At 44.7% G+C, this 27,876-nt stretch overlaps 1 protein-coding gene across 1 annotated transcript in view; it reads right to left on the bottom strand.

Moving 5' to 3' along the window:
• Col22a1 (collagen type XXII alpha 1 chain) overlaps positions 1–27,876 on the bottom strand; it is a 211,613-nt gene that overhangs the window by 125,536 nt on the left and 58,201 nt on the right. Inside the window, exons 13-21 of the mRNA XM_055626482.1 lie at positions 27,694–27,747; positions 26,611–26,664; positions 26,139–26,183; positions 19,794–19,847; positions 18,418–18,462; positions 13,047–13,091; positions 12,614–12,643; positions 12,292–12,345; positions 9,283–9,336 (exon numbers count right to left, since the gene is read on the bottom strand). Coding sequence (XP_055482457.1) covers positions 9,283–9,336; positions 12,292–12,345; positions 12,614–12,643; positions 13,047–13,091; positions 18,418–18,462; positions 19,794–19,847; positions 26,139–26,183; positions 26,611–26,664; positions 27,694–27,747 — 435 coding nt within the window. The remainder of the gene's footprint in view (positions 1–9,282; positions 9,337–12,291; positions 12,346–12,613; positions 12,644–13,046; positions 13,092–18,417; positions 18,463–19,793; positions 19,848–26,138; positions 26,184–26,610; positions 26,665–27,693; positions 27,748–27,876) is intronic.

Below are 27,876 nucleotides of genomic sequence, written 5' to 3'. Positions count from 1 at the left end.
TGGCTACTTGCTCTGCCTCTTGTCCTACAGTTGACTTTACTTAATCCTGTTCAAGCATAAAGCTCTTTGATTAAACCTGTGTGCTAGGGCTGAGGCACAGGACAACTAGAAACTAGAAAATTGTGTTGTTTAAACAACACAATCTTGAGATTTACAGTGTGATCATATATCCCACAACAATGGGTTACATCCCCAAGAGCACCCATCAGAGGCTAAATGGGGAGTCAGCAAAGGGGGCTCGTGCTTGGGGTCCAAGAGGTCAACTTTTGTTTCTAGCTCTTTAAGTAGCATTAAAGATAACACACAGCCCCAAATTCCCAAGGTGGGGTGAACAAGAGTATTGTTTATTGTGTGTATAGTTTGTTATTGATTACATATATATATATATATATATGAAAGTATTTTTCATAAAATATATTCTGATCATGTTTTCCCCCTCTAACTCTTCCCAGATCCTTCTCAACATCCTGCCCACCCAACTCCATGACTTCACAGTCCCTAGGTCTCTTTCCTAACTTGCCTGATGGTACTCAGTCTCCTTAGAGAACTGTATGAACAGGTGCAAATCTCTCTTCCTTTCTCCTCTCTCACTCTTCTCACCCCCTAATCCCAACTCCATTCTTCAAAAACTACTTCATAGTACTTACTGTCTTAATGAGCCTTGTTTCTTAACAGTAATTTTCTGAGCTGTATGTTACAGGCAGCTTGCTGGGTGCCTCTGACCCCGTCCTGTCCAATCATATAGTGTTCACTCTACTGTATTCATGTGGACAGTCCCCCACCCAGGGATAAGCAGGTCACTGGGTCTGTATGCAGCCTTCTGTGGTAAGAATCTGTGCAGTAAATGTACTACATTTGTGATGAGATCATGGGGCCAGCCATCCTCATTGGACCTCAGAGCCCATCATCAAATATGATATGTACACACATATCAAGCTTTTATCTCCCTCTGGGCCCAGGACCAGTACTTTCCTTTTATGGCTTGTCTTTCTCTGTCCCTCACTCTTCCCTTCGATTTCCTTTTTCCTTCCTTCCTTCTTTAAATTTCCTTTTCCTCTTTCTCTCCTTTTTCTCATCCTTCCTTCCACCTCTTCCTTCTTTTCCTCCTTCTCTTCCTCTCTTTCAATACCACATGAGCACTTAGGACTCACGAAGTCTCCCTTAAGGAGGGGTGCTGAGTTAATGTTGGAAGGAAATGCGGCCTTGCCAGGGGATAAACTAGATAGAAAGGAGAAACAGATGAGTACTCAGAAAGCAAATGAGAGTATGACATCTTCACACACTGTGTGCAATTGAGGCATATGACTGAAGGGAGGCTAAGGAGGCCAGCACAGAGCCCCAGAGGGTCTGAGTGTCCTGGACCAAGAAGAGCCATCCAAAGAGTCCAGGGCTGCAAACAACCACACAGCTTTGCTTACTGTATGCAGGCTCTGAAGCGCACAAGCAATCCAGTGGGGCTCGGAAGACAGAATAAGGTTGGTCAAGCCACACCTGCAAGCTCAGCATACTCCATCCCACCCAGGCATCAGCTCACTCCTGAGTTACTGCAGTACCTCCTAACAGGCAGCTTCCTTTGTCACCAAGCCAATATGAGCTGACCACACACCCCCTTTACTGAAGGAACTGCTAGTGTATTTGCATTCCTTCACCTCTTTTCCCTTACATTCATAAAATATGCATTTCATTCTTTCTGCCCAAACATCATAATGCATAAGTTTTTATGTCCAAGCCTGCCCTTCATGATCCCATTCCTGAACTTTTTCTCATTTCCTCATACCCTCCTCTACCACCAACCATGATGGCTTCACCCCTCTGCCTTGAACTGGCCAAATAACCAAAACCCCAATGCCTTTCTCTCAGGTCTTCCTCCTGCACAGAGCATAGCTTTTCCAGAGATCCATCTGGTCTCTGCTCAATGGCCCTTTCACCTGATTGTTTCCTTGGAAACTTCATGCAAACAGCATGCTCTCCGTCTGACCCCACACCTTGTCAGATATCCCTTAGTTTGCATTACCACCAGTATTCCACTGATGTCTGTGTTTATTTGCTGCCTCTCTGACCTCCTGAGACACAACCCATTTGGAAGCAAGCACTGTTTCTGGCTTTATTTGCTATCAACCTTGAAGGCCCAGAACAGTACCTGCCACACGGTAGATGCTCAGTGCACATTTGTAGGCTGAATAGACTGCGTTTGAGGTGGGTGTGAGCCCCTTGTACTGTTCTGGGCCCTCAAGGTAGACAGCAGATAAAACCAGAAGCAGCTGAAAGTTTTGTCACAGCTCTAACAACCACTTAGGCCTTGGAGACCATGGCCACACTCCAGCCTCTGTAATAACTCCTCTCCCATTTCAACTTGTCAAAATCACATCCTGGGGCAATGCCACTTCCGCCAGGGAGGCCCAACAATAATAAGGCAAAATGGGGAAATGCATTTGAGATATACATTCCCCACTATCACCCACAAAACCGAATGACTAAGCATCTCAAGGGCTGGGGGCACAAAGCCCTGAGCAGCTGTGATAGCTGCAGCTGAAGCCAGGGAGCAGCTGCTATGCACTTCCTGAATTGGACAGGTTCTTCTGTCATAAAGAGTGATTTTACTAACAGTAGGTCTGCTTCCTGAAATTTTAATTTTCTTCTCTTTCAAACCACAGCCCAGCACATTATCTGGATAAGTATCCGTAATTTGTCACAAGGGCAGATTTTTCAAGTGATTCTGAATGCCAAAATGTTGAGCAAAACTGCTATTTCCAGGGCAGCCTGTCTGCCCATGGAGGGAGAAGAGGCCTATAAATTCTGCACAGCAAATTTTTCCTAGCCAGGATGTGTTAACACAGCCACTGGCAGAGCCATTAGCACACAAAAGGCTTGGCTGTGTGTGTCAGCTAATGTGTGCCGTCTGGTCTTTTGCTCAGCTCTTCTTCTCCATGCCTCAAAATGTCAAGAATGATCATTTTCTACTGTTTGGATCTGAAACCGGGTGTTCAGGAACTACTTAGAATGTCCTAACAAATCCCTGGCTCCAAGCCCCAGAACGAATCAAACAGTAGCCTGTGGCCCAAACACTGTGCCGCCATCTGTCCCAGCAGAAAGTTTTAACAATGGAGTGTGGAGCCAGTGCCACCCAAACTGCCCACTGACAAAAGTCTGCCCATGTTTCTTTCTGAAACCCAACACAAGTCAGAGCTGGTGTGCCTAATGGTATTCGGCAATCGTGAAAACTCAGTGCCAAGAGAAACAGATTACAGTGACACACAACTGGAGTATTGCACAGGATGTGCCTGATTGGTTAGTAAGATCCATGTGTCTTTACAGGAAGCTCGCTCACGGCTGGGAAAACAGCTTCCAGTTTTGATCTCTTGGATGTGGATACACACAACATTCTAAAGTTGTGAAGGGGGTGGAGCCAGGCAGACCTGGTTCTGATCAACCCCAATCTTAGAATCCGGGTGACCCTGGGGACTCTAACACATTTTCTTCAGGTCTTGGGTCCCAAGGTAGTGAGTGGAGACTAAGCTTCCACACCTTCCGTGGTGCTCTGTGAAAACTAAATGACAGACATGAAAAGAAAATTTACAAAGGTTGGGATGGGGTTGGGATGCGATGGCTCAGTGGGTAAAGTGTCACATGAGCATGAAGGCCTGAGTCTGGAACATATGTAAATTAGCACTAGTGGAGACAGATCCTGGGAGCTCATGGGCCTCCTAGTCTATCTAATCCAATAGAAGAGCTCTTGTCCCAAATAGCATAGTGGAGGAAATAGTAGAGATCATAGAAAGAAAATGCCTGGTATCGACCTCTGGCCTCCATACACATGCACCCACACTTGTAAACTAGTATACACACATACAGAGGGAAAATATTGCTAAGTTGCAGCCTGTCCTGTAACAGGCCAACCATTTGTTTCTACCTCCTATTGGCTCTATCCTGTAAAGGTGCACTTCATTTGAAGAGTGTGCCCTCATCACGCTGGTATGTGGGAAACAACATGAGCAACACAGGGAGCCTCTCTCTTTAGGAGAAGGGGAGAATCAAATCTGAGAGAATCATCTCATCTCTAACTGATGAGATGAAAACAAGAAGATGCAAAAAATGACCAAAGGAGTCCAAAGGGTGCTGTGAGCTTGTGAAAAAAGCAAAGAACAGAGATCAGGAGTAGTTCGGGAAGGGAGCTGGCTTCTCACTGTGAGTTTCCAGGGCCCCCTTCCTCATGATTCAATATTCCAAATTTTACACTCGGTTAAAATTCTTGATGTATTTTTGTCTTGTCAAGACAAGAGGGACAAGAATATCTAAGGCATTTTGTTCAGGACTCAGCAGCAAAAAGCTAGGTGACAGCCAAATTCTCTCCACCCATATTGGACATCCCCTGTCCAAGGTCTATACCCAGGTGACCAGACACCAGTCCTGGGTCCTGCCCTTCTCCACACCACACAATCGTGTGCCCAGAGACCTGATTCCATGTTTGATTCATTTCCTCTGGCACACAAATTATCCAAGAAATTTGCCAATATCATTATATCCTGTTGGATATTCCACATGATGCAATATATTGGACAAGTATTTCATGTGTCTATAAACTTGTGTTTTATAGGTGTGGAACACTAATACTGCAGAGGCAAATCTAAGAAGAATAGCTATCACTCTTGTGGTTTTACATCTTAGTGGTAAGAAGCCAAGTTCTCAACCAGAAGAGTATTAACAAATTCCTGATGGGACGGTTGTCTTGGGGTGGACAATAGGACCATAGACCTTTTTGGGAAAAAGTGAGACTTCTGGAAGCTGGAATAAGCAAGTGCTAGAATGGCCGTAGGCTGACTCTGGCTCTTCCGTTGCAACATTCCAGATTCAGATACAACTGTTCATGTCTTAACTCCAGCTGACAGTGGTTTCTGCCTCTTCCTTACCTTCTAGGTCAGGCAAACAGGGGTAGGCTAAGGCAAAGTCCATACCTCCCTCCACCCTAGGCAAGTATTCCTTATCTACTGTGCTGTGACAAGGGCTGGCCATTTCTACAGCCTGGGTAACACTTCTCTACCTTCACCATGTCATTGGAGAAAAACATCAGCTTTGTCTAAAATGAATGCGTTTACCTTGCCAAAGATTCTGCTGTCTGCCTGCAGCTAATCTCTAAAGAAAGGGGCCCAGATCCCTTCTCCTACCTTATGTTTTAGTCTGTCTCCATTCATAGGTCTCTCTCTCTTTCTGTCTGTTCTATTCCTTCACACAGCATGAGTGTGCACCCTAGAATTAAGGAGTGCTTCCTGGAGATGTTTCAATTGAAATTGATGAGAAGGAAATGACAGGTCACAAAAGCAAGGGAAGCAGGGATATAATTTTTGAATAAGTCACTGTCTCAGGTTTTTCTGAATCAGCCATGGACTAATGTCACAGGAAGCTGCTTCCGAGCCCACAACATCCCAATTAGCTACTTCTCTTTTCCATTTTGTTGCAGGCATTGAACTCAAACAATGTTCACAGGACAGAACCCAGCCAGAAAAGGTGAGAAATTCCAGACTATCAGAGGGGCAGAGGCCTCTGAATACCCCAATCACTTGAAAAATCACTAGAAGCACAGGGCAAGATATGCTTCCTCAGCTTTCCCAGTGCACACTGAAGCAATGTCTTATTCATTGCTCTTCTCTGCTACCCTACGGCCTTTGAGGACCCAATGTCTGCCGTTTCCTCAGTTCTCACTGCCTCACCTGTGAAATGAGCCAGACTGGGACCTCAGCAATTGCCTCATGTCTCCAGCTCTGGCCTGAGATGCCATTTTTATCGTTTGGTTATCAGGGAGCTCCTAACTGCTGATGTCCCTCCTCCCTGTAATTGTCTCCAAACCCAAATCGTTGTGCTCAGAATGTAAGCCTGCTCTCCCCTGTGGTGGTATCAAACATCACACTGAGTCCATGCAGCCAGGCACAGAGGAGACAGACCACTGCATGCTGAGCACTGGGGTAAATATTTGATGAAACTTCAAGCAGATTTGGGTTGGATAATGGCATTACCATTCGGTTTCTCTTAAAATCCTTTATCTTTTGGAGACAGTGTGCTGAAATATTCATACACAAATTATGGGACTAAGAATTGCTTCCAAATAACCCACTGGTGGGCAGACTGAGGATAGATATAAATAAAACAGACTTTTCCATGAGTTCATAAATATTGAAGTAGATACTGGGAACAGAGAGGGTCACTTAGCTCTTCTTTCAACTTTTGCATTTATTTTTTTTTATAATAGAACATGGTGAAGGTAGCTGATTGCCACACACTTCATACAAAACGAATGCTACAGTCCTTCAGTGGCATCCAGGGCTCAACACTAATTTTTCTCAGGTTCACTTACTTCATATCCCTGGCTAGACCTTTGCTAGCTCTGATGATGCCTTGCCTAGACACACCTAGCAGCACAGAAGCACAGGGCAAGCACAGGGCGCCTCCGCCCCCGCCCCCCAGCTAAGGCTGCTTCTTCTGCATAGTATGTCCTTTCCACAGCTGTCAGTCTGGCCAGCCTCCTCACTGCATGAGAGCCATCATTCTCTTCGTGGCCCTTCAGCATCACCTTCATACATGCTAACTGCTGTGTCTGCGTTCCTCTGCCTACCAGAACATCAGCAGCACGAGGGCAGTTACCCTCAGTGGTCCTCCATCACGGCCAGTCAATGATGAAGAAACACTTGTTGAGAGAATGGACTTACAGAGGAAGAAAAGATAGGAAGATACAAGGCTGGGGTTGGATAAGGGTAGGAAGACCAAAAAGAGAAAGGAAAAGATGTGGAAGGGGAAAGGGCAGGTGCAAAGTCCTCAGTACAGTTTCAGCAGTTCTGGAACAGGAGGCCATGGCAATTGCTCTTTTGGGTTTAACTGATTCATACCCATGGATGCAGACAACACTGCTGGATGTGGTCGATGCATAGAAGTCACAGTATTCCACTCTGTGGGACACTTTCTATGTCCCGTAACCATCTTCAGCATCCCTTTAACTACAAAGCTGCCCCAGACAGCACCTGCTCCCACATCACTCCCTGGAGGCTCAGCTTTCTCTAAGCTGAGCTTTCCCTCTCCTCTGAATATCTCAGCATCTTGATCCATCTCCCTGGAGAATTGACAAATCTTAGCTTTAAGGGACTGACTTTGAGTGTCAGACTGTCGAGCTCTAAATCTTTTTGGCAAATCCTGAGACAGATAGCAGAACATCTGTGCATCGTCAGAGCTCAGCATGAGCAATGCGAATATACAGTGCACACTGAGAGGTTGAGCAAAAGTAAGGCAGGCTTTAGAGAGGTATGTAGTCCTGGTCAGGAACACCTAGGGGCCATTGAGCAACTGTCTTCTACAAGGGTCTGGCCTTGAGTCACAGAAGCTACTGCCAAGTCTGGCACCTGGGTGGAGCCTCCTACATTCATATGTCATCCCACTTCAGCCACATCTCTACCCTACCCACTCCATCTTTTTGCTTCCCTTGAGTCTCCTCGTTCTGTTCAGCAAATCACAAAAACCAATACATCTGCTCAGTTCCCAAGTCCCTTAAGCTGGCTTACATATGGACTAAGCCCAGCCCATATTTCATATGTGGTTGGTGTGGCTCATGGAGTTAAAGCACTTCTTAGCATGGCAACAGCTGATTTTAGAAGCGCACACAGTAGGTTCCAGGCAACCCTGGACAATAAATGTAGGCCCAATCAGCAAGCTCCTGCAAGATGCTCCTACTCTGCTTAGTGCACAAATTAAAGGTGTGAATGAAAACTGTTCATGGTCACCTTCATGTAAAGAGCTGTGTGCCATCTAATATTATATTGGGGAAAGCAGAACATGCAGAAGTCTAATGACAGTGAAGCGCAAACACTAATTATATAACATGTGAACACGGTCGCCTTCTCTTAAGACTGTGTGTGAACACGTTCAGAGAACAAGAGCTCCAGCCCTGGGACATTTGCTTCCCATTCTGAGCTTCCTTTCACATAGCAACTCAGCCATTATGAGGCAACAGGCTTACAAAGATTAGGTGGCATACAAGGTTCACATAGCTTTGCAGTCAAGCCCATATGCTTGTTCCAAACTCTAAGTTCCTTCTCTACAATATGGTGACTACTTCATTTGGCTGACAGGGGAAATTGAAATGGGCTGAATGTGTCTCCCACCCATAGAGACACCCACCTTCAAGACACCTTTCCACATCTCCCCTGGACTTTTACAATGAGCTTCTACTAGAATCTTTTAGGTTCAAGATGTTTAAATTCAACACAATTGTTCGAGAGTTCACCAGTAGGCAATAATAGGTAGCATCTGTTGAGTGATTTCAGGAAGAAAAGATAGGAGTGTTGTGGGCCCAGCTGCCTCAGTCTACCCAAAGCATGCATGCAAAAATCATTCTCCAAAAGAGGCTACATAATCTCCAGGCTAAATAGGGCATTAAGGATGGTAGAGACTGCCTCCATCAGATGCCAGGACCTCTTCTCACTCTTGAGTCAGTGGCTCCATGGCCTCTGGATGAAGCTCACTTTGCCAGGAGCTTCCTGCCTCACTATTGGGTTTAACCACCCTGTGCAGAGCTCCATGTGGGAATTAAAAAAGAGATCACAACCTTTGGAGTTAGATTACAGTGGGTGTATAGCACTCTACTAGGAACTGGGGACACAGCTCAGTCTGAGCCCTGGCCAGGTTGCCTTGAAGCATCCAGCAGAGTATCTGGCTTGTGTATGCTTTTGCACCTCTCCTACCAAAGCCCGTTACAGTATCCCAGATGTGCAAAATTTGACATAAGAAGACAGTTAAACTAAGTTTAATTACATCAAATAGACTACCATGAGATAAAATATTTAATGATAGAGATCTTTAAATTAAAGTTGTAACATTTTGGCAGATTTCTCCCTTTGTCACTATTTTCTTTTAGACCTTTTCTCAAAAATAATTTCCACATAACCTCCTGTAAAAAGCCCTGGCTACTACTAGCCTTGGTCAGATGCTTATCTCTTCATTATAACCCCTTACTTGGCTTCTTTATTTTAGGAATTCTGATTTCTCAGGGGGGTCTGTCCCTATGTACCAGACTCACAGCCAATCACAGCCTCTTCTCTGGGTCTCCTAGGTCCAGATTAAGGCAGAGAACAAGGTGAATCCTTAACCAGATTAATGAACTGGACCCAATCTCTCAATTTTCAATATTCACTGCAAGCTCCTGGGGCTGAGGCTGGTCTTGAGTCCTCTGTTGGATGTCACTCAATGGAGGCCATGCAATAGAAGCCAGCGTGGGCGATCAGAAAGGGAACATAGTTTACTCACTCGGAGACCTTGAGGCCCAGGGGGTCCTTCTCTGCCTTCTGGACCAATCAAACCCTTTAGGAAGAAAAAAAAAGAAAAAGGAGGGAGAGAATGTTACATGTGGGGTTCCATGGCCTGGCATATGCTCTGCTCTCTCACTCTCATTGCACAGGGACATGCCACTGCATCCAAACGTTGGGAAATTATGGGGTCAGAAAGGAAGCATAAATTTATGTACTGCCATCTGTTCTAAAAGATACAGATTTGGGCTTTTAAAACATATTTAACCAGGAAGATATGGGCACTGTCTCATACTCTGCAGAAGAACAGAGTAGGAACTGCATATGCTGACTTAGTAGTTTGCATAATGCGCACAGAGAAGAATCATGTAAACCAAAGTGTCTAACTCTTAAGTCCGTGCTTATTCTTTCCATATTGCTCCCTCAGAAGGAACTAGCTTGGGTTTTCTGCATCTTGTAAAGTATTAAAGTTAGTAAAACAGATCTTGGAAAGAAGGCTCCATTGTTAAGAGCATTGGTTGCTCTTGCAACAACCTTAAGTTCAGTTAACCATAACCCACATGGTGGCACACAACCATCCAAAGCACAAGGTCAAGGGGATCCCATTCCTTCTTCTGAGTTCCACAGGCACCAGGCATACGTGTAGTACACCTACATACGTGCAGGCAAAATAATCATGCACATGAAGTAAAAAATAAATAAACCTTAAAAAGTAAAGTTGGTGCATAAATTTTTCTAGGAAAGGTATAAGTCAATTAGAGAATAAACGCTGACGGCTGCAGATGCTGTGTGGGCTCCGAGGTGGGGATCACCAGACATTGCCAAAGCCTGATCATTTCTTCTATACAGTGGAGATGATGCATTCCTCTGCTGAGCAATTGGGAAGACCACATGAAGAGTGGACCCTCAGACCTCTACATTCCATTATAATTGTACAGAACACGCGGGAAAGCTGTATGGAAGAATCTCAATCAAGGCCTGGCTCCATCACAACTTCTTGGTGAATTTTTTCCAGAAATGTCTTCCCTGAACTTCTTTCCTTATCTTAGATAATCAAGCATCACTTAGGCACCATCCCTATGGCCAAATATCACATAACTCTTTGGTGACCAGACAATATTTAAAGCCACAATCTTTCCTCTCAATAACGCTGTGTGAGTGGGAAAGTGAACGCACCCATGGCATGGTAGAAACTGCATCCACAAATTCTCCTTCCTCATAAGAGAACTGTGCTAAGCTCTGGTCACACTAGTAGGGTAGACCCACAGGAGTTACTCTGCTGTAAGCATGGAGAAACGCTGGGCATTGAGCAATGAGTGGGCACTTTGGTAGGTTAGCCATGCATTGGTAAGATTCCCAGAATGTGCTTTATCCCAGGGAAGGGAGGGATAATGCCAGCATTCAGATGCAGCATATCATATGCCGTTCCCATTTAGAGAACAGGATATATTTTCCTCTCCCTGGGGTTGCTGAGCACAAACTTGAAATCTTTCTATTCTTTGCTGAAGTCACTAAAGCCAGCTTCTGAGTTTTGCTCAATTCAATGAATATTTAAGAAGCAATTGCTCTGTGGATGAGCTTTGAGGTAGGTGCCGCTGGAGATTCAAAAGAAAGTAACGATTAAGATTGAAATCCCTTCTGGGTCTAGCAAATCTCCAAGAGCACTGACTTGTACATCAGTCTATTTAACCCACACAGCAGGATTATGTAAGGAGTGATGACAAGGATAACTTTCAAAGTAGAGGTAAATCTGTTGTGCATTAGTGTCATTGGGTACTGTTAGCAAAGATGCACTTTTACATTTTCAAAGAACACCACAGGTTATATAACTAAGTCCTGCTCTACAATTACAGGAGTGTACAGCATCCTGTAGAACATCTTCAGTACCTCGGACAGTTCTCTGAGCATCCATTCTTATTCTAGCAGTGGAAGCTCAGAGAAGCTTCCAGGCTTTCTACATTATACACTGCAGGATGAAGAGCACCCAGGATACATAGACAGAGACCTGGGTCAGTCTTTTTGTTTTGCTTCTTAATAGCTTTTCAAGTCACCCAACCACTACAATACCAGTTCCTCCACTGCTGCAGATAAATATAAAAATTCATTGTTCAGTAGTGGATTTACAGTGTATATTTGTACACAGACAGACCTAAATCTCTCAAAGATTACACTTAAGCTAGACAGAAAGCTCTGAGCAGATGAGTCTTGGAATGGTAGAGCAGAAGATAGTTTTATTGACCCAAAAGTTTTGATATTAAATTTTTCTCTTTACATTGAAATCAAACATTGTCTATGTTTCTCTTATTTTCCATGCCTTGTCACAGTATCCTAATAATGAACAGGCTCTAAAGCTCAGTGTGACTCAATTTTATAGATGCAGTTGCTTCATTCCCCTCAATAAAATACAGTGATGTAAAAGAATCAGAATCGTATTGCCTGAGAATACAAATTTAATCTCCCACCCTGAGAAAATTCACTATTTTAAATTATCCCCAGGGAGTTCACTGCCATTTGTATTAATTATTCTTAGGATTTGAACTTTCACCATAAATGGTCACAGGGACCCTTCATGTCCTCCTTGAAAATGGTTGTTTTTCACATCATTAAATCCCTAACAGAGCCAGAAATCATTGGCTATATGCACAGAGCCTCCAACACAGTCAAGGCTAATTGGAGATGTGGGGAAAGCAAATGTGCATGAAGTGGTTCAACTGGCGTTTGAGTGTCTGATCTGCACAGAAACAGCACACCAAGAGTCCCTGATCTTGGCCTGTGTGAGACAAGGGGCTCTGTGTGCAGGCTGCATGATATCCATACTTGATTATCTGCCAGCAGCAATGACACCTATCCACATCTAATTGTCCCATGGAGAATGGTGATAACCACAGTATCCACTCCCGAGTAACAGCAAGGCTTCTGAAATAATTCTCTATTCAGTAACAGGATAGAATAGACATTTTCAGGCCTGTACATATTTAGACACACCCACTATTGAGGAAGAGTGACTTACAGGTGCTCCTGGAGGCCCAGGTAGGCCTTGGTGACCTCTTGGTCCAGGGGCTCCCTGAAGGGACAAGCAAGCAGGCATTAATCACCATTCTCCATTCTCCTCTCTACCTGATCAGGGACACCACCACCCATGTCAACTTCACTGACCAGAACTTACTCCCCAAACTCCCAGAAGAAAGCACAAGTATAGGTACAGGCATTGATTCCCAGGTAGAAGTCAACTACATGAATCCCCGAAAGGATCCCCGAGCCCAACTCCATAGCTGTGGTCTTTCTTCTGCTACAGCTTCAATCTCCCCAATAAAAAAACACATTCTCCATACCTGTTCTCCCTTCAGGCCCTCTCTCTGCACCTGAGAGACAAACAGGAGTTAGCAAAAGCATCATCATTTCCTCAACAGCAACGAGACACTCTCAGTCCCATCCCAGGTATCTACTCTGTATGCCATGACGCAGTGGTTTCTGACTCTTCTCAAATACGACCCAGTGTTTGATGCTGAAAGCTCTTCTTGTAAAAGGTTTTAACAACACACATTAAGAATACATAATAATGGGTTTCATTGTGGTCTTTTCATGCATGCATATAGTATCCCCGATTACATTCTTCCCTCAGCAACCACTAACCTCCTATATATAGATCCCTACCCAAGTTCTGTCATCAGATCAGTTCTGCTCTACGTTTACAAGTCAGCACTCTTTCAGTGACCCAATCACATTACCATATGAGGGCATGGGTCCCCGCCATCAGTGACTCACCACAGAGCCTGGCACACCAGGGGGTCCTGCAGGCCCCATGTCTCCCTGCAGAGAGACAGAAAGGACATTACCAGTTACTGTTGCCACATTCTCAGGCTCTTGCTTATCCCGAACACCAAGAGAATCTTCTCTGTGTTCCACCACACATATCATCATCATGCCTGGACTTCCCTCCACCTTGGAGTATTCTAGAAGTTCCTGATTCTTATCTTGCTGTCAAGCCCACAGGCTGCTGGAAGGTATGAGACTTTTCTTCTCTCTTGCCAGTGTCCAGGTCTAGTGGCTTTTGTGTGAGATTTCTCACATACACAGTCTCATTAATAGCACTGGACCCCCATTCTGAGGATAACAGATGTAGCAGGCTCTGTGTTAGACACAGGGACAGCAGTGGTCTCTGGCTTTGCAGGGGCTCTTGTGCCAAGTTTGTGGTTTAGCACATGGTCAGCATTTATCAAACATCCACCCAATGAGTGCTAAGAAAACGCTGTGAGGATTCCCATGCACTTTCATTGTCATCATACACAGTCATGTCCCATGTCTTCCCCTCCTTCCTATGTTGGTCACCTGGGCTATGTTGGTTCTGGTTCTATCAGGTTGCAAAGGCCATGAACTGCATCTTAATTCAACATGAGACATATCTGTCAACTGTGGCAATTCAAAACTCTTGATTCCATGACTCCAGTGCCCATTAGCTAAGGCTGGGATGCTGCACCTAGCTAACACACCTAGCAGGAACATTTTTCTTTTATCTCCAGCCCTGCTCAAGCAGTCCAAAGCATTACTGAACAAGTGAGCCAATGTATAAGGGGGAACTGAACAAATATGAAAGCCCACTAAATCTCAAGGCTAAGTAGGAATAACTAGACAAGGTGTGCATGCTTGCCACTGCCTACTGCATTTGGGGATATGTTCAATTGATGAGGCACATCCACTATCTGCTCTCCCTTCAGACCTTCCCTTTGAGTCCAAAATCAACACAGGAACCTTTTGTCTGCCCAACCCACCATGTCCTATCTCTGCCTGAAAACAAAATAACAATCACCATTATTTGTGCACATCACCAAGTGCACTTCTAAAAAAAACCAGTTGCTCTTTGATCTGTTTTACATGTGCATGTTTGTTTCTGTGTGTGTGTGTGTGTGTGTGTGTGTGTGTGTGTGTGTGTGTATGTGTGTATGGAGGGCACATGTGTGTTTATGCATGTGAGTGCTGGAGGCCAACATCAGATATCTCCTTCAATCACAATTAATTGAGGCAGGATCTCTAGCTAAACACCAAGTTCACCAGATTGATTATCCTATGCTGGCATAATGTTATTGTGCAACGTGTAAAGTTTACTCTTGTTCATTCAAATCATGATTTCTCTACCCCACTATCTAGTTTCCATCTGGACATGGCATAGTGGTGTCTATTCTAAACATCTCCTTTTTCAAGTTTGTGTAAACATACCCACAATTTGTTTTCTGTTATGCTAATACAACGCTGATCGGCCAATGCTGAGCAGTAGAGAGAACAGAGTGGCACATCCAGGTCCAGTGAGGGGAGGAGGAAGAGAGGAAGTAAGAGTTTGAGCCACAAGGAGAGGTCAAGCATGTGGGAAAAGTGAGGATTATTAAAAATGCAAGTGCAATGGGGAATTTGGCTGGCAGGATGCTAGACTAACTTGGAGGGTTTTGGATGGAGTAATAATTGCTCAGTATTGTGCGCAACACTAATTAAATAAATCATAGTCTCCACATGTTGTTACTTAGATAAATCGCTGGCTAAAGATAAACTGCTGCACTAATCTTATTACATTAACGTATCACATTAATAATCTTTCTACAATCCCACGTAGTCAATTTGTCTTGAGGATCTCTTGTCTTTGACTTCCCACTTAGGTGCCAGGGATACAGGCAGAGCACCACACCAATCTATTTTTTATTGTAAACAGAGTTACAGTTCGATAAAGCCACCGAGAACCTTCCCAGACCCTCCACTGCTCTTTCATATGTGAAAAAAAATGTGCCTAAAACACAACAGGAAAACCTGCAATTTTATAAGCTAATTTTAAATTTTAATTTAAAAATGTAAAAATGCCTGACTGACAGCTTTTCTTGCTTTGAATTCATTTTTGTCTCTCATTATACTAATTGAGTTCTTCCTGAGTTACCTTATATTCTGTTACTATAGAATGAAAACTCACATACACACACACAAAGAGAGAGAGACTGTACCTTCATAACAGGTACTCATGAACATAGATGTCCCATATACTCGTGCTCTAGCTCAAATAATCCCTCTGCATTTCTGTATTGATATTTAACTTCTCCGAGTTAGTTCTGGTCACTCTATACTTCCATAAGCTTTATTCATACTTTGGTAACATATGAATGGTCGTAGCATGTCATAGTTAGGGTTACATCGTTGAGATAAAGCACCATGACCAAAAATAACTTGAAAAGAAAATGGCTTATTCTACTCATTCTTCATACCACAAGTTCGTCATCAAAGGAAAATCAAGGCAGGAACTCAGGGCAGAAAAAGAAGTCAGGAACTGATGCAAAGGCAATGGAGGAGTGCTACTTACTGGCTTGTTTCTCATGGCTCATGGCCTGCTTATAGCTGACCACCACTCCAGGACCACCACTCCAGGACCACCACTCCAGGACCACCACTCCAGAGACTGGTACCACCCATAATGAGCTGGGTCCTCTTATGTCAATCATTAAATGCCCCCAGAGGCTTACCCACAGGGCAGTCTGATAAGGTCATTTTCTGAACTAAATTTCCCCCTTCACAAAGTGCCCTATATATAAAACTATAGTATAGTATACACCTATACTGTAATTTTGTGTGGATGCCCTACACACATATGGACAGGCAACATTATAACTGGCTGAATAATGAATCTCTCTGGGCTCACCATGAAAAGCTATAGCTTGTTATTAAGATGACTAAACAAAAGCAAGGGCCAATAACAGTCATGAAATAAATCAATACATGTTTAATCTCTTGCAGCTCATAATGATATGAAATCTCTCAGTATATTCAATTTTCATTGAATAAAATAATATCCTGCTATTCATCCATAACAATTGTATACTCATAACCAATAGTTATTGGGAAGTTTCTATTGGCCATGCCATTCTCCAAGGACCTAATACAGATGAAGTATGTCTCTGAGTTAACAATTTTTTCTCTCTTAGAGAAAAAGTAATTGAAGCATAGAAATGTAGATTGTTCAAGGTCAAAAATTTAATAGTGAATATATTCAAATCTTTTCCAGAGTCATATTTTCAATTATATGAAATAATCCATTTTTTTTTTACTGATTGATTTAGCTACCCTCTAGGATGACCCCCATATTCCACTATTCATACACAGTACAGGAATCTTCACAGAATGGTGGTCTCTAAGTGCCCAACGGCAAGAACAGAAGGTTGCCGTGTGATTTTCATGCTGAGGTTCTAAGAAGAGCTGTCGCTTCTACTAGGTAATTTGCTGTTTCACTTTATTCAGGCCATGTGCTCTGTGAAGCAATCTCCACTGTGAAGCACATGTGTGGAGAAGCTATGTAGCCCAAGAGCACTGGAGAACTGGGTCCACCAATGACTACACACACAACTATGGGAGTAGATTCTACAGCCCTAGGGGATCCTTGACATAGCCACAGCCCACCTCAGGAGACCTCGTGAGCTGAAACAACTTGAGTGTCCCTGCATTATTGCTCCGAAATACCATGAAATCTCGAATGCTGTTGTTAAGCTACAGGAGTTTGGAGTAATCTGTTATAAAGCAACAAATAACTTGTAGGGTTTTGGATGAAGATGAACCAGTGCAGTTTTCAACACAACCTAAGATGCTGTGACATATACTAAGGTGCCTCTTAGATGGTCATTTGGATTAAATAAAAACTATCGTGGGGTGGTCTTAGACAAAATTATTTTTTTTGGGTCTCTGTCTCTTATCTGTAAAAACAAAAACAAACAAACAAACAAACTGTTCCTATGGTTCCCATGGCTTTTGTGATGATTATGAGGTAGCAAAGATCAAAAACCTTAGATTTGCTCTCTCATAATGAGGTTAGGGGCACCAAACCACTTGAGCCTTGCTGCTATGCAATTATCTCTATGAATGCCACAAATAATGTTATTGTGACACTGAACTTCCACCTTTGCATTTGCCATGAGAAGCAATAACTCAGCATTTCCCCAAGTATGAGAAGATAAACAAAAACAGGAAGACTCAGATTTGGCCTTAGTGACTTGAACAAGTAACTTACTTTAGGATTTTACAACCCTGTTGGAATGTATTAAACACCTGAATACTGGAGTAATACAGCGATGCAAATCTCAATTGTATACCAACCCAACAAGGAGAAAAAGTTAACTCAGCTAGAAATGAAGCCGAGGTGAGCAAGAGGGAAGCCTAACATTCTGCAGCCCTGTCCCTCACTGGAGAATTTTTGCCCCTATTTTCTATTGATTGACTCTTTGAGTGATTAGCAATGCACACATCAGATGCTCTGTAAGGAATTCACAGAAATCCCTTCTTTTATTTTAACTGTTTACAGGAAACCTGTCTATCCCAACATGACCAGCTGCCTCCTGCTAGAGTCACTCTGAGAGGCAGAGATGCAAGGCTGCTCTGAGCCAACCACAGCAACAATACACAGCATCCAACCCCCCCGCCCCCAGCCTCCCCATCCGCCTCCATCTGGGCCACTCTCTCATTTTTATTTCTTCTAGGTCCCTCTAGGCCTCAGTAAGAATATATTCTATAGTCCTCCCACACGTGAGTCTATCTCATCATCTTTCCTGCTGTGAAACTAAACCCACACCCCCTTCCCTTCACTCTTGCTTTCAGACTGGAATGCTTGGCAAGGTTATTCTCTGTGCACTCATCTTTGCTGCCACTTCACATCCTGGAAAGAACCTTACTTGCAGCCCGTTTGATTGAGATGAAAAGTTCTAAGCACCACGTGTATTAAGCTAAGCCTTCCTGATAGCACTCTAGTGGGAAGGGATATGACTGCTAGCATTTTCAAAAATGACACAAACCATTTATAGGGCTGCTATGAAGAGAGAAACAAATGGCAGAAGAATATGAGGAAGTACAAAAGAGTTTTAAAGATTATTATTTTTTTCACTTCTTCATAGCATTCCTTAGTCTAAACAGCATTTTAAATAGCAAAATATTTTAGTAATCTGGACTTTGGGTAGTGTTTTCATTTAGGGTTTGTTTTTAATGGCCATTTATTCTTGAGGTAGGAAAATAATTCAAACGCAACAGGCAGAACTGACTTGGGAATTCCTGATACCTAGTGAGCCTCCTCTGTGTGTACCCTTTTCCCAGAGTTCAACCTTCCCCCAGGTTCTGGCTTGCTTACCTTCTCTCCCTGAAGCCCTGCCGCACCAGGAGGTCCAGGTCTTCCCTGGAGGAAAATAAGCAAAGGTGGATTATAGCAGGCTCCAGGGTGTACAGAGATGAGTGTAGAAGTGGGGTGGGGCATTCAGGGAAGTGTAGTTTGAACAGTGGTTGAGTGCTTTTTAAGAGCCCAGGTTCCTCTGACTCCAGGCTTCCCAGCTAGCTTCCTTTCCTGCTAGGAAGTTCTTCCTCGAGAAATCTGAATCCTGAATCACCATGTTGCCATTTTTGGAATCATGCTGGTATTGCAACTGGGCATAACAGTTGAGATAGCACGGGAGGCCACCTTTTATGTAAAGATGGGAATGGCAGAGAGAGGACCTCACAGGGTAGGAGCATAAACAACCCAGATCTGCCTTGGTCCAGAGGGCAGAGGGAAAAGCCTGATGGACTCCTTTATAAATGCTTAGAGGTCTTGGGCCTGGGTGGTCTCCAAATGAGAGAAAAGAGATAGAGTGTGTCTATACTTAGGCCAAGACTCTAAAACTGCTGCAGAGAAACTGAGGCTCAGAGAGGTAGGGATTGTGATGTCAAAGGCATTGGGCTACTGTTCTTCAGGTCCTTCCACTGTGGTTCCTTCTGATAAAAGCCAGCAGGAAAGAGTAAGCATGCACACAGGAAAAGGGAGGAGAGACCTGGGTTTGCCCTTTACGTGCCTATGTTAATGCTCCTCAGGCAATGAAAGGACTTGCAGAAGTGCTGGACAAGCTGTAGCCACCCACCAGGAGATGGAATGCAAGGGGAATTTATTGTAGTCCATGGGAATGTGACCATCTGTGCCCAACACTCTCACTTGCTCCTACTCAGTGGAAGTCCAACTAAGCCACCAGTGTCCAGTTTCCAGTTTATCCTTCCAGAGTCTAAGACTATGATGCACTTTCTCATGAAAAATTCTTGTGTCCATGACAGCACAGTCATGATTTATTCGTGGATTTCTCAGCTCCATCTCCTTCATCCATCTCAATACATCCTATTATACACAACATCATCTCCTTCTGCATTAATGTACCCTGCTGTACTCAACTCATGCTTCTTGCTGAGTATTTGGGTTGATTCTAACTGCTGTGCGTTGCAGGCACTACCCCTGTATGCCCACTCCTCTGAGTATGGGCATCACTTTAGGGCTTTATGCTACGACAATATGTATTATCACCCAAGATACAATGGAGGCAAAGCAGTGTAATTGTTGCAGTTCCTGTAGTGTTGGAGTTTACAGAATCAACCCAGTTGAGGTCATGGGCCTTGCACTACTGTTACCCTCTCTGAGCAGGAAGGAAGCTGAAGTTCACTCATTCTTGTTGCAAGTGTCATAGCCCCAAAGCCCCAGAACCCACCTACCTGTTTTCCAGTCTCTCCAGGCTTTCCAGGAAATCCATCTATGCCTCGCTCCCCCTGGCAAAGAAGGAAAATGAAGAAATGAAGACTGAACAGTCTCCAGAGAGCAACTGGATGGATTCCCCTGTGGTCACTGTCACAGAAAGGAGGTAGCCTAGGCCCTGAGTGTCCAAGCATGCTCAAACCCCCATCTCCATCAACCCCCCACACACACATATGAGAGAGCTAAGCACATCACAAGCCAGCATCCACACTTCTATCTACTCGCCATCCCATCCGCTCAGATTCAGGTGCAGTCGCTTTGACTCTCTTATCCCATGCAGTGCCTTGGGCAAGCATCTTCCCTGTACTTTGTGGGAATAATAATCCTTTCCCCCAAGACACCGATGAGTCAGTGAGATGTGCCATCCTCCTCTCTGCCGCCTTCTAGCTTCCTTTAGCTGGAGCCTGTGGAAGTCAGGTGTTCCACGTGAGCACACTGGTGTCTAGTGTCCTCACCTGGAGTCACCACCCAGAAGGGCGGTGAGGCCTCAGGGGAGAGGAGAAAGTAGACACTCCACCAGGGCCATTACTGCTAATATTAGGAGCCTCTCGGGATGCCTCAGCTGGCATGGCTTCCTTCTTTCCCATGTCCACCCGCTTTTTCTTTCTGCTGGCTGCCCTGCTCCCTTTGGGCTCAGCTTCAGTTCACTTCCTTGACCTCTTGAGCTAATTAAATGCCCTATTCTGCCTCAGGGTTCACTCACGTTCCTCTGCCTTGCCTCCCTAATTTAATTTGCATTTATTATTCTCTCTACAGGTTGGTCCATTCTCTACATTATTGTGTCCCTTAGGCCCAGCCTAGAATCTCATGGTTCAGCTCCAGGTTACACTAAATTGCAGAAACACATAGAAACTATTCTGGACCCTTCTGTTTCCCAATTGCTTTATTTTCCAAATTGTACTTTGTTTCTTTTGTTTGTTTGTTCTGTTTTGTTTTATTTCCTTAACACCGGTGCCTCCTTCCTTTGAGAAGTTGGTTTTGGACATTTGACTGAAGATTCCTGCCAAGCACTAAAGCATCCGAGGAGCATGACTCTGTTGGCCACAGCCTCCCCCTGTGACTTCAGGGAGGGTGATGTTTTCCCCAGAAGGTTGCCCCACTCCTATTTCCTCTGAGGACTGCTGGCTAACTGAGGAGTGTTCCTCTCCCTGGGGGGTGAACATTGATGCTTCTCCTGCCCATGTGAAGCAGGAGATACGATACGCCAGAGCTGCCCAACAGAGCTTCCCAAGTGCTACATCCGGTTAACCACTCGCAGCTGGCCCAGTGCCCTCCTCCCCAAACCTAATTTTTCGAACTTTGCAGGTGTCCAGGAAGCTAGTTCTCTTACCCCGTGGCTTTTAATTTCTTTTTATCTGCACCCATGCAAATGTTACCACCATGAGTGTTTTCTAATCTTCTAGAAATTATTCAGCATGTCTTGAACATTGATTTCTACTTTAAAGTACTATGTGGTGATTCTTTTGGAATGCCCCCTCATCATAGGAAGCTCGGGCCATGAAGAGAAGTAATGTCTGCATATTTTTTCTCTTCCCAGGGGTTCCACATCTGTTATTATGCATCATCTCCTTCCTGTCCCTTGTGATGTTGGCAGGCTTGAACACAGACAAATGAGAAAACCGAGGCTCAGAGTGCAGAAGCTATTTGATCGAACCGAGTATGTGCAAGTGGAAGTAATTCTGGGGCATCTTGACCCTAAATCCTCAGTCTATTTTCACTACCTTAGGGCCTGGGTAGGGTTCCCAGAGCAACATGCTGGGCTCCACTGATGCCTAGGCTGCCTTAGTGTCCATGGGCCTCACTCCTCCTCTCTATCTGGGCTATGTCTGTGTTCAAAGTCACAAGAACAGAACCACATGAAGGAAACATGAAAAAAGCAGGAGCCACTGACCTCCAGTGCAGAAAACTCTCCCTGATAAGTGTCACCTGGCACCTGAACTCTCCCTGATATGTGTCACCTGGCACCTGAGCCCTTCCCAGAGCTTAGAGCAAAGGTGGGCCTGATGACCAAGCAGTGGTCTCCCAGTTCTGCTTCAAAGCAGAAGGCTCTCCCTATGCCCCAGTCCTCCATTTATTATGTCTTCACATTTGAAAACCAAATTGAGTAAAATCCAGAGCCCAGAGTTCCCCCAGATGCAGCACAAACAGGACAGAACAAAGACAGGCAGACCTGGCCGCCATCTGGACCTTGTCAGCTCGGCAGTCTGCATTGAGTCTCAACCACAAACGCACCAGAAAGCAAGTGGGAATACAGGCAGATAAGCATCCATCAGAGAGGAGCAGGAATGCATGAGAGGACAGATGAGGAGAGCGGAGAGGGAACTGAGAGAAGTGAGCCATGCACTGAGGTAGAGAACAAGTCAAAGAAAAATATTGAGAGGGGGTGGCAGATACAGAGGCACTGAGGCATCGAGAAAGGGACAACAGCAAAAGAGCTTAGAAGAGGGTCACAGAGACAAAGAGACAGAGGGAGAGGAAGACTGAGGACTGAGCCAAAGAAACACAGAGACTTACAGAACATACACAGGTAGAGAGACAGAGATGAGACATAGGGTAAAAGAAATATAGGCAGAGACAGATGGGTAATGGGAGAGAGATAAACAAAGGGGAAAGAGAGAGAACAGAGAACAAAAGCACAGAACAGAGAGGCTGAAGAAGAAAGCCAGGATATATAGAGGAAAGAAAGGGAGGGAAGGAAAGAAGGGGGGAGGAAGACAAGTGGGAGGGAGGGAGAGAGATGAGGAACAAGAGAGAGGGACAAGAGAGACAGACAGATGGGAAAAATAGGAACATCAAAGGACTAAAACAATGATAAATAGAGAAAGAAACAGACAGAGGAGGAGGCAGGAGGGTTACAGAGAGAGAGAAAAGGAGGCAGAAAACACACACACAGTGACAGAGACAGAGACAGAGAGCCATAGCACAGCACACAAACAAAGTCTGAAGCTAAGATATGAGGGAGATGTCAGCTGGGATGCCAGCTAGGATGCCAGCTGAGCTAAGGCAGAAGAGAGCAGCAGAATAGGCTGGAGCCACACACCACCAAAAGGCTTTCTGTCTTGTGCTCTGCTGGACTCGATACACTGCACTGGCTACAGCAGAGTAAGCAAGAACTGACGGCCTTGGTAAAGACTAAGAGACCCAGGTTCTGGGTGAGCTGGCTGTGGTGAGCCTCACAAGCCAGACCCAAGCACTGCTCCCCCCTCACATAGTACTGTATGAACTCAGATCAGGCTCTTAGCCTCTCTCTGACTCTTTCCCAACCCCCCCCCAAAAAAAATGGAAAAGCAAGCAATTTCTCTGGTTCTGTGAAAATTAATGGTTTTGAAACATCATGATTAGAGCAATGACTGGCTGGTAGAATGAGTAAATGAAATGTCAGTTAAGCAAAGTGCAGATGCACTATCTGGAATGAAGGAGCCAAAAGGCAGGTTACAGGGGCCACACATGTAGAAGAGAGCAGCCTGGGAAAGCAAAGCCAAGAACAAAGCTGGAGGGGAATATGGAGCTCTGAGTTCTACTGCTGGGTCTGTCCCACAACTCTCTCCATCTCTAGACTCAGTTTTCTCTTCATGTTGTGGTAATGAAACATGAAGATGAAACAATGCAGTTGCAGCATGAAAACACTAACTGGCATGCCCAACCTTCTGTTGGATCACACGCAGCACAGTCCATCAAAACACTATAAACTTATTTAACATTTATAAGAGCCTTAATATATTTGTGTGACTCAGTCACTTCATTCCTGAGCCTGGACTTTGCAGAGAACAATACAGTGAGGCAATGCAAATAGGGACATGCCAGTATGGTCTCTGTTCCCATATTCTCAAATCAGCAGGGATCTGTGTATTGATCACATGAAGGGTCATCTGCTGAACTGAGAACCGACCCACTTAAGCATGATATATACAGCGAGCTACCCCATATGCAATGAAGGAAACCCAACCTCAGAAACCAGATGGAACATGCTAGTTAGAAAAGATGTGAGATTCCCAGTCATAGTCCAGTCAGAAAAGTCCATGGACCCTGAAGGAGTCCACTTCCTGCCATGCTCAATGTCTGACAGCAGAAGGGCCAATCATCCCATTCGTGGCAGAATGGACTCAGCTGCTCCCACCGTGGCTGATTCAGCTCAATGAACTGACAGGTAGCGGTACCCACAGACTCCAACGCAGAACCCAGCAGTCAGTCCGGAAGCACAGAGACCTCCTGCTTGCTGTATTCTCTACCACACTGTGTCTCCAAAGACCTGCACTTGACCAAAGTATTATGTCCACCCAGCAGGGGATGCTCTGCCAGTCCTCTGAGGAGAAGCCCAGTCTCCATGGAAGGGGAAGATGGGAGTCCTGGGAAATAAGAGTTGTACAGGCTGCCCACACCCTCTAGGCACCTTTAAGCCAATGATGGCTATCCCAGGGAACTCTACCAAAGGACTATCTCCTTCCAGGTTCTAAGAGTAATCCAGTTCTAAAAGTAACCCAACCTAGAGATTCTTGAGGGCAAACTCTGAGAGTTCTTCAGTGCCTGATGCCTGAGATCTCAAGATTCTGGGTAGTGTTCCCACAAATGTTAACCCTGCAAACCCAAGAATGTATTTCTCTAAGTATGGCACACAAGGAATGCACACAGAGGAGAAAAACTTGTTACAGTGAGACCCAGCAGACAACATGACAACTCTGAAGAACAACTGAGTTCACTACTATGGTCAAGGGACAGAGAAGCCCAAGTAGATTGTACAGGTTACTGGGTGTGGGAGCGTTAACAATTTTGTAACCTGTACAATCTACTTGGGCTTTTCTGTCCCTTGACCATAGTAGTGAACTCAGTTGTATCCCTAGACACCTGACAAACTCTGGAGAGAGGTCTGTCTCTCAGTTACAGAGAACACACTCTTAGGGCTGTCAGTTGCCACAGTGACAGAAGAAAGCTGGTGAGAGAGCCACCATATGCTGGGGTGAGGCCCAGCAGATAGAAGGACCTGTCTCTCAGGAAAGGTGGAAACTTCCTTCCTGCTGCTGTAAGAAATCAGAGTGATTCCTGAGAATATAAGCTATATTAAGGACACATTAAACATAAGAACTGGAAAGGGTCCTGATTCAACATGTTCAAGTGAGGGAAAACGGATGTTCAGAGAAGAATCCAGTTAGTCTTAAGCCTCTCTGAGTAGAAGCTAGGGTAGCAGAAGCCATGGTATCCTGATTTGAAGATGATATGATTCTAGATGTAAAAGACTCGATAACAACAACAACAAAATCAGTAGCCTTCAAGCTGGAGATGTAACTCACAGGTTAAGAACACTGGCTGCTCCTGCGGAGGAACCAAGTTGGCTTTCCAGTACCCATGTGGAAGCTCACAATAGTTTGTAACTCCAGTTCCAAGAATCAGACACCCTTTCCTAGATTCTGCGGGTACTGGGCATTCATATGGTGCCCTACATGCATGCCCGGAGGCACTCACAAAATAGAAATAAATAAATCTTTCTAAAATGTCCTTAGCCTTCTTATAGCAAAGACAAACAGAAACGATGGGACATGGGCAAGCACATTTTATGTGACTGTGTGAAATGAACAAGGTGCATATGAGAAAGTCTATAGGATTATATCATCACCTAGGCTGTGGGTACACCAGGATGGGAAGATTGAAAAGTAATCTTCACTACATTCCAAGTGTACTGAAATAGAACTGCAATGCTTACTGAAAATATCCCACGACGGACAGAAGAAATGCGTGCTGTAAGAAGAGAGAGTGGGGTGGAGCCTGCCAAGAGTGTCAAGACCTGCCTGAGAGGAGGAGACAAGTCCTAGCTCTAAAAGAACCCTTGTCCGGGCCTTAAAAAATGGAAGCACGGGCCAGGGAGAAGGACTGTGAGCTATTACCAACCGCTATGTGAGGAGGGAAATTTGCAGACCTTGGCTTCCAGGGACACTCTGAACAGACATGGCGTTACACAGATCGACGGCACAAATGAGACCAAGACATTATATAAGTTTCTATGTAAAGTGTGAGTCTCTGGCACCAAGTAGGCCTTCTGAGCTCTAATCCAGGGATTTTTGGCCTAGAAACTATTACCTGTCTCAAGAGGACTGAAGGCTATGGCACTACATAGCAGTCTTGTGTGCAGTTTGTTTTCAGGGCATGAAATGAACTAACACATGTATACCTGCCATGCACATGTACACATATAAACACACACACATACATACACACACACACACACATGCACTAAGTGAAGAATTCCCATGCCCCAGCATTCTCTCCCTTTTCTGTGGAAGCAGCACTAATTGGCCGGTATAGATTATAAATACCTTTTCTCCTGGAGGTCCCCTTTCACCTCGTTCTCCTTGAAGACCCTGGAGGGAAAAAGAGCAATGATTCGCCTACAAGTAGTTCACCTCTTTAAACATAGGACACTCTGATGTCTGTACAGTATCTAGCTCTGGGGATTTGCCAGACTCCACCTTCCTTCCAGGAGTGGACACTGTGCACATGGGTAAAAATGGCTTAACAAGCATCAGAGGTCTCCGGGTTCTATCCTGCTTCTTTAGGGAAAGGGGCTCTAGGAAGGTACATTTAAACTTGTTCCCCTGCTGACTCGTGGGTACCATGGCCTTTAAAAACTTTTCTGTTCTAAGAGAAAATTAACATTTAGTGTCAAATGTAATGTTTCCCTTAATATTCAACCAGCAAGTGCTTATTCTATAGGGTTGGCTGGAAAGCCAGCTCCTGACACCCACAACAAGGAACAGAACCACCTCCCAGACAAGTGACTTTACTTACTGGAGCTCCAACTTGCCCGGCAGGTCCTGGTAGCCCAGGGGGTCCCTGAGGCCCCTACAGAAGAGAGTCCACAAAGAAGGATGGGATGGAAAGAACAGACAAGAGCAGCTCAGGCAATGTTCTTTTTAGAAGGGCACAGTGCTAGTGCTCCCTACACGTGTGGGAGCACTCACTGCCCATACAAGGGTCCCCAGGCGACACTCCCTGAGCTCTGTCTCAGCCTCCGTGGCTGTTCCTTCCACCTGATGCCTGGTGAAGCCATGATCACAGCCAGGCAGGTTGAACTTCAAGGAAAGGTTAACGGCACTGCCTCTGGGCCATTATGAGCCTACATGCAACAGTCCAACTTCCACTTGTCCCAAGTCCCTCGACCTTCTCATGATCTGACCTAGACAGAGTCATGCCTTCCATATGTGCAACTGATTACCGTGGTTGATATTTTCCAGTTGCCATGTGGTTTGTGCAGCCTGGGTAAGTCCTGGAAAACAGGCTGCCAGAATTCTGAGCACAGTCTGGCTGACCAGAAACTTCCAGTCAAAGGAACTTCCATATCAAACTTCCAGATATGCATATTTGTGTATATAATATATATATATATATATATTAGAAATATACTAGAATAAAAAATGGGCATTCTTCTGTCAAAGCTATCCCAACCTTCATAAACTACCCTACACACACATCACACAAAGACACACACACAGACACACACAGAGACACCTACAAGCTTTAGTGCTTCACTGATTTTAGTTGAAAACAGGAAATGAAAAAGATGCCTGGGGCCATAAGTATGTAAAAGCTATATACATTACAATAACATCCAAATCACTGGCTACCAGGCACCAGTGGAAAAGGACGATTCCTCAAATCTCTATTATTATAGGGAATAATTTTTTCAACTGTATGAACCATTTTTATAAGGATGTAGGAAGAATTATATATGTGTAGACATATGTATGAACTTGCCTAAGGAAGTAGGCAGGAACCCATCCAAGCATCTCATCTATGCCTAAAGCAACTGAACTTGCACCCCCAATAATTGCCTGTACCCTGAGAACATCAACAGGTTCCACCTGTACTTACCCGCATGCCCACCTCTCCAGGCAGCCCTGGTTCTCCCAGCTCTCCAGGCTCGCCCTGCACAAAATCAACACATGGTCACAGCCAGCACAATGCACACTCAGGCACACCAAAGTGGCTGCAAGATGCCTGGGTGTTCATTCCCCACAGCACAGAACTTATCAGGAGTGAGGTGATGGGAAGCTG

Source organism: Psammomys obesus, unplaced genomic scaffold (assembly GCF_907164565.1).
Source record: "Psammomys obesus unplaced genomic scaffold, mPsaObe1.curated_primary_1811, whole genome shotgun sequence".
NCBI lineage: Eukaryota > Metazoa > Chordata > Mammalia > Rodentia > Muridae > Psammomys > Psammomys obesus.
The sequence above is the reverse complement of the archived record's forward strand: the minus strand, read 5'-3'. Positions and strand labels throughout refer to the sequence as shown.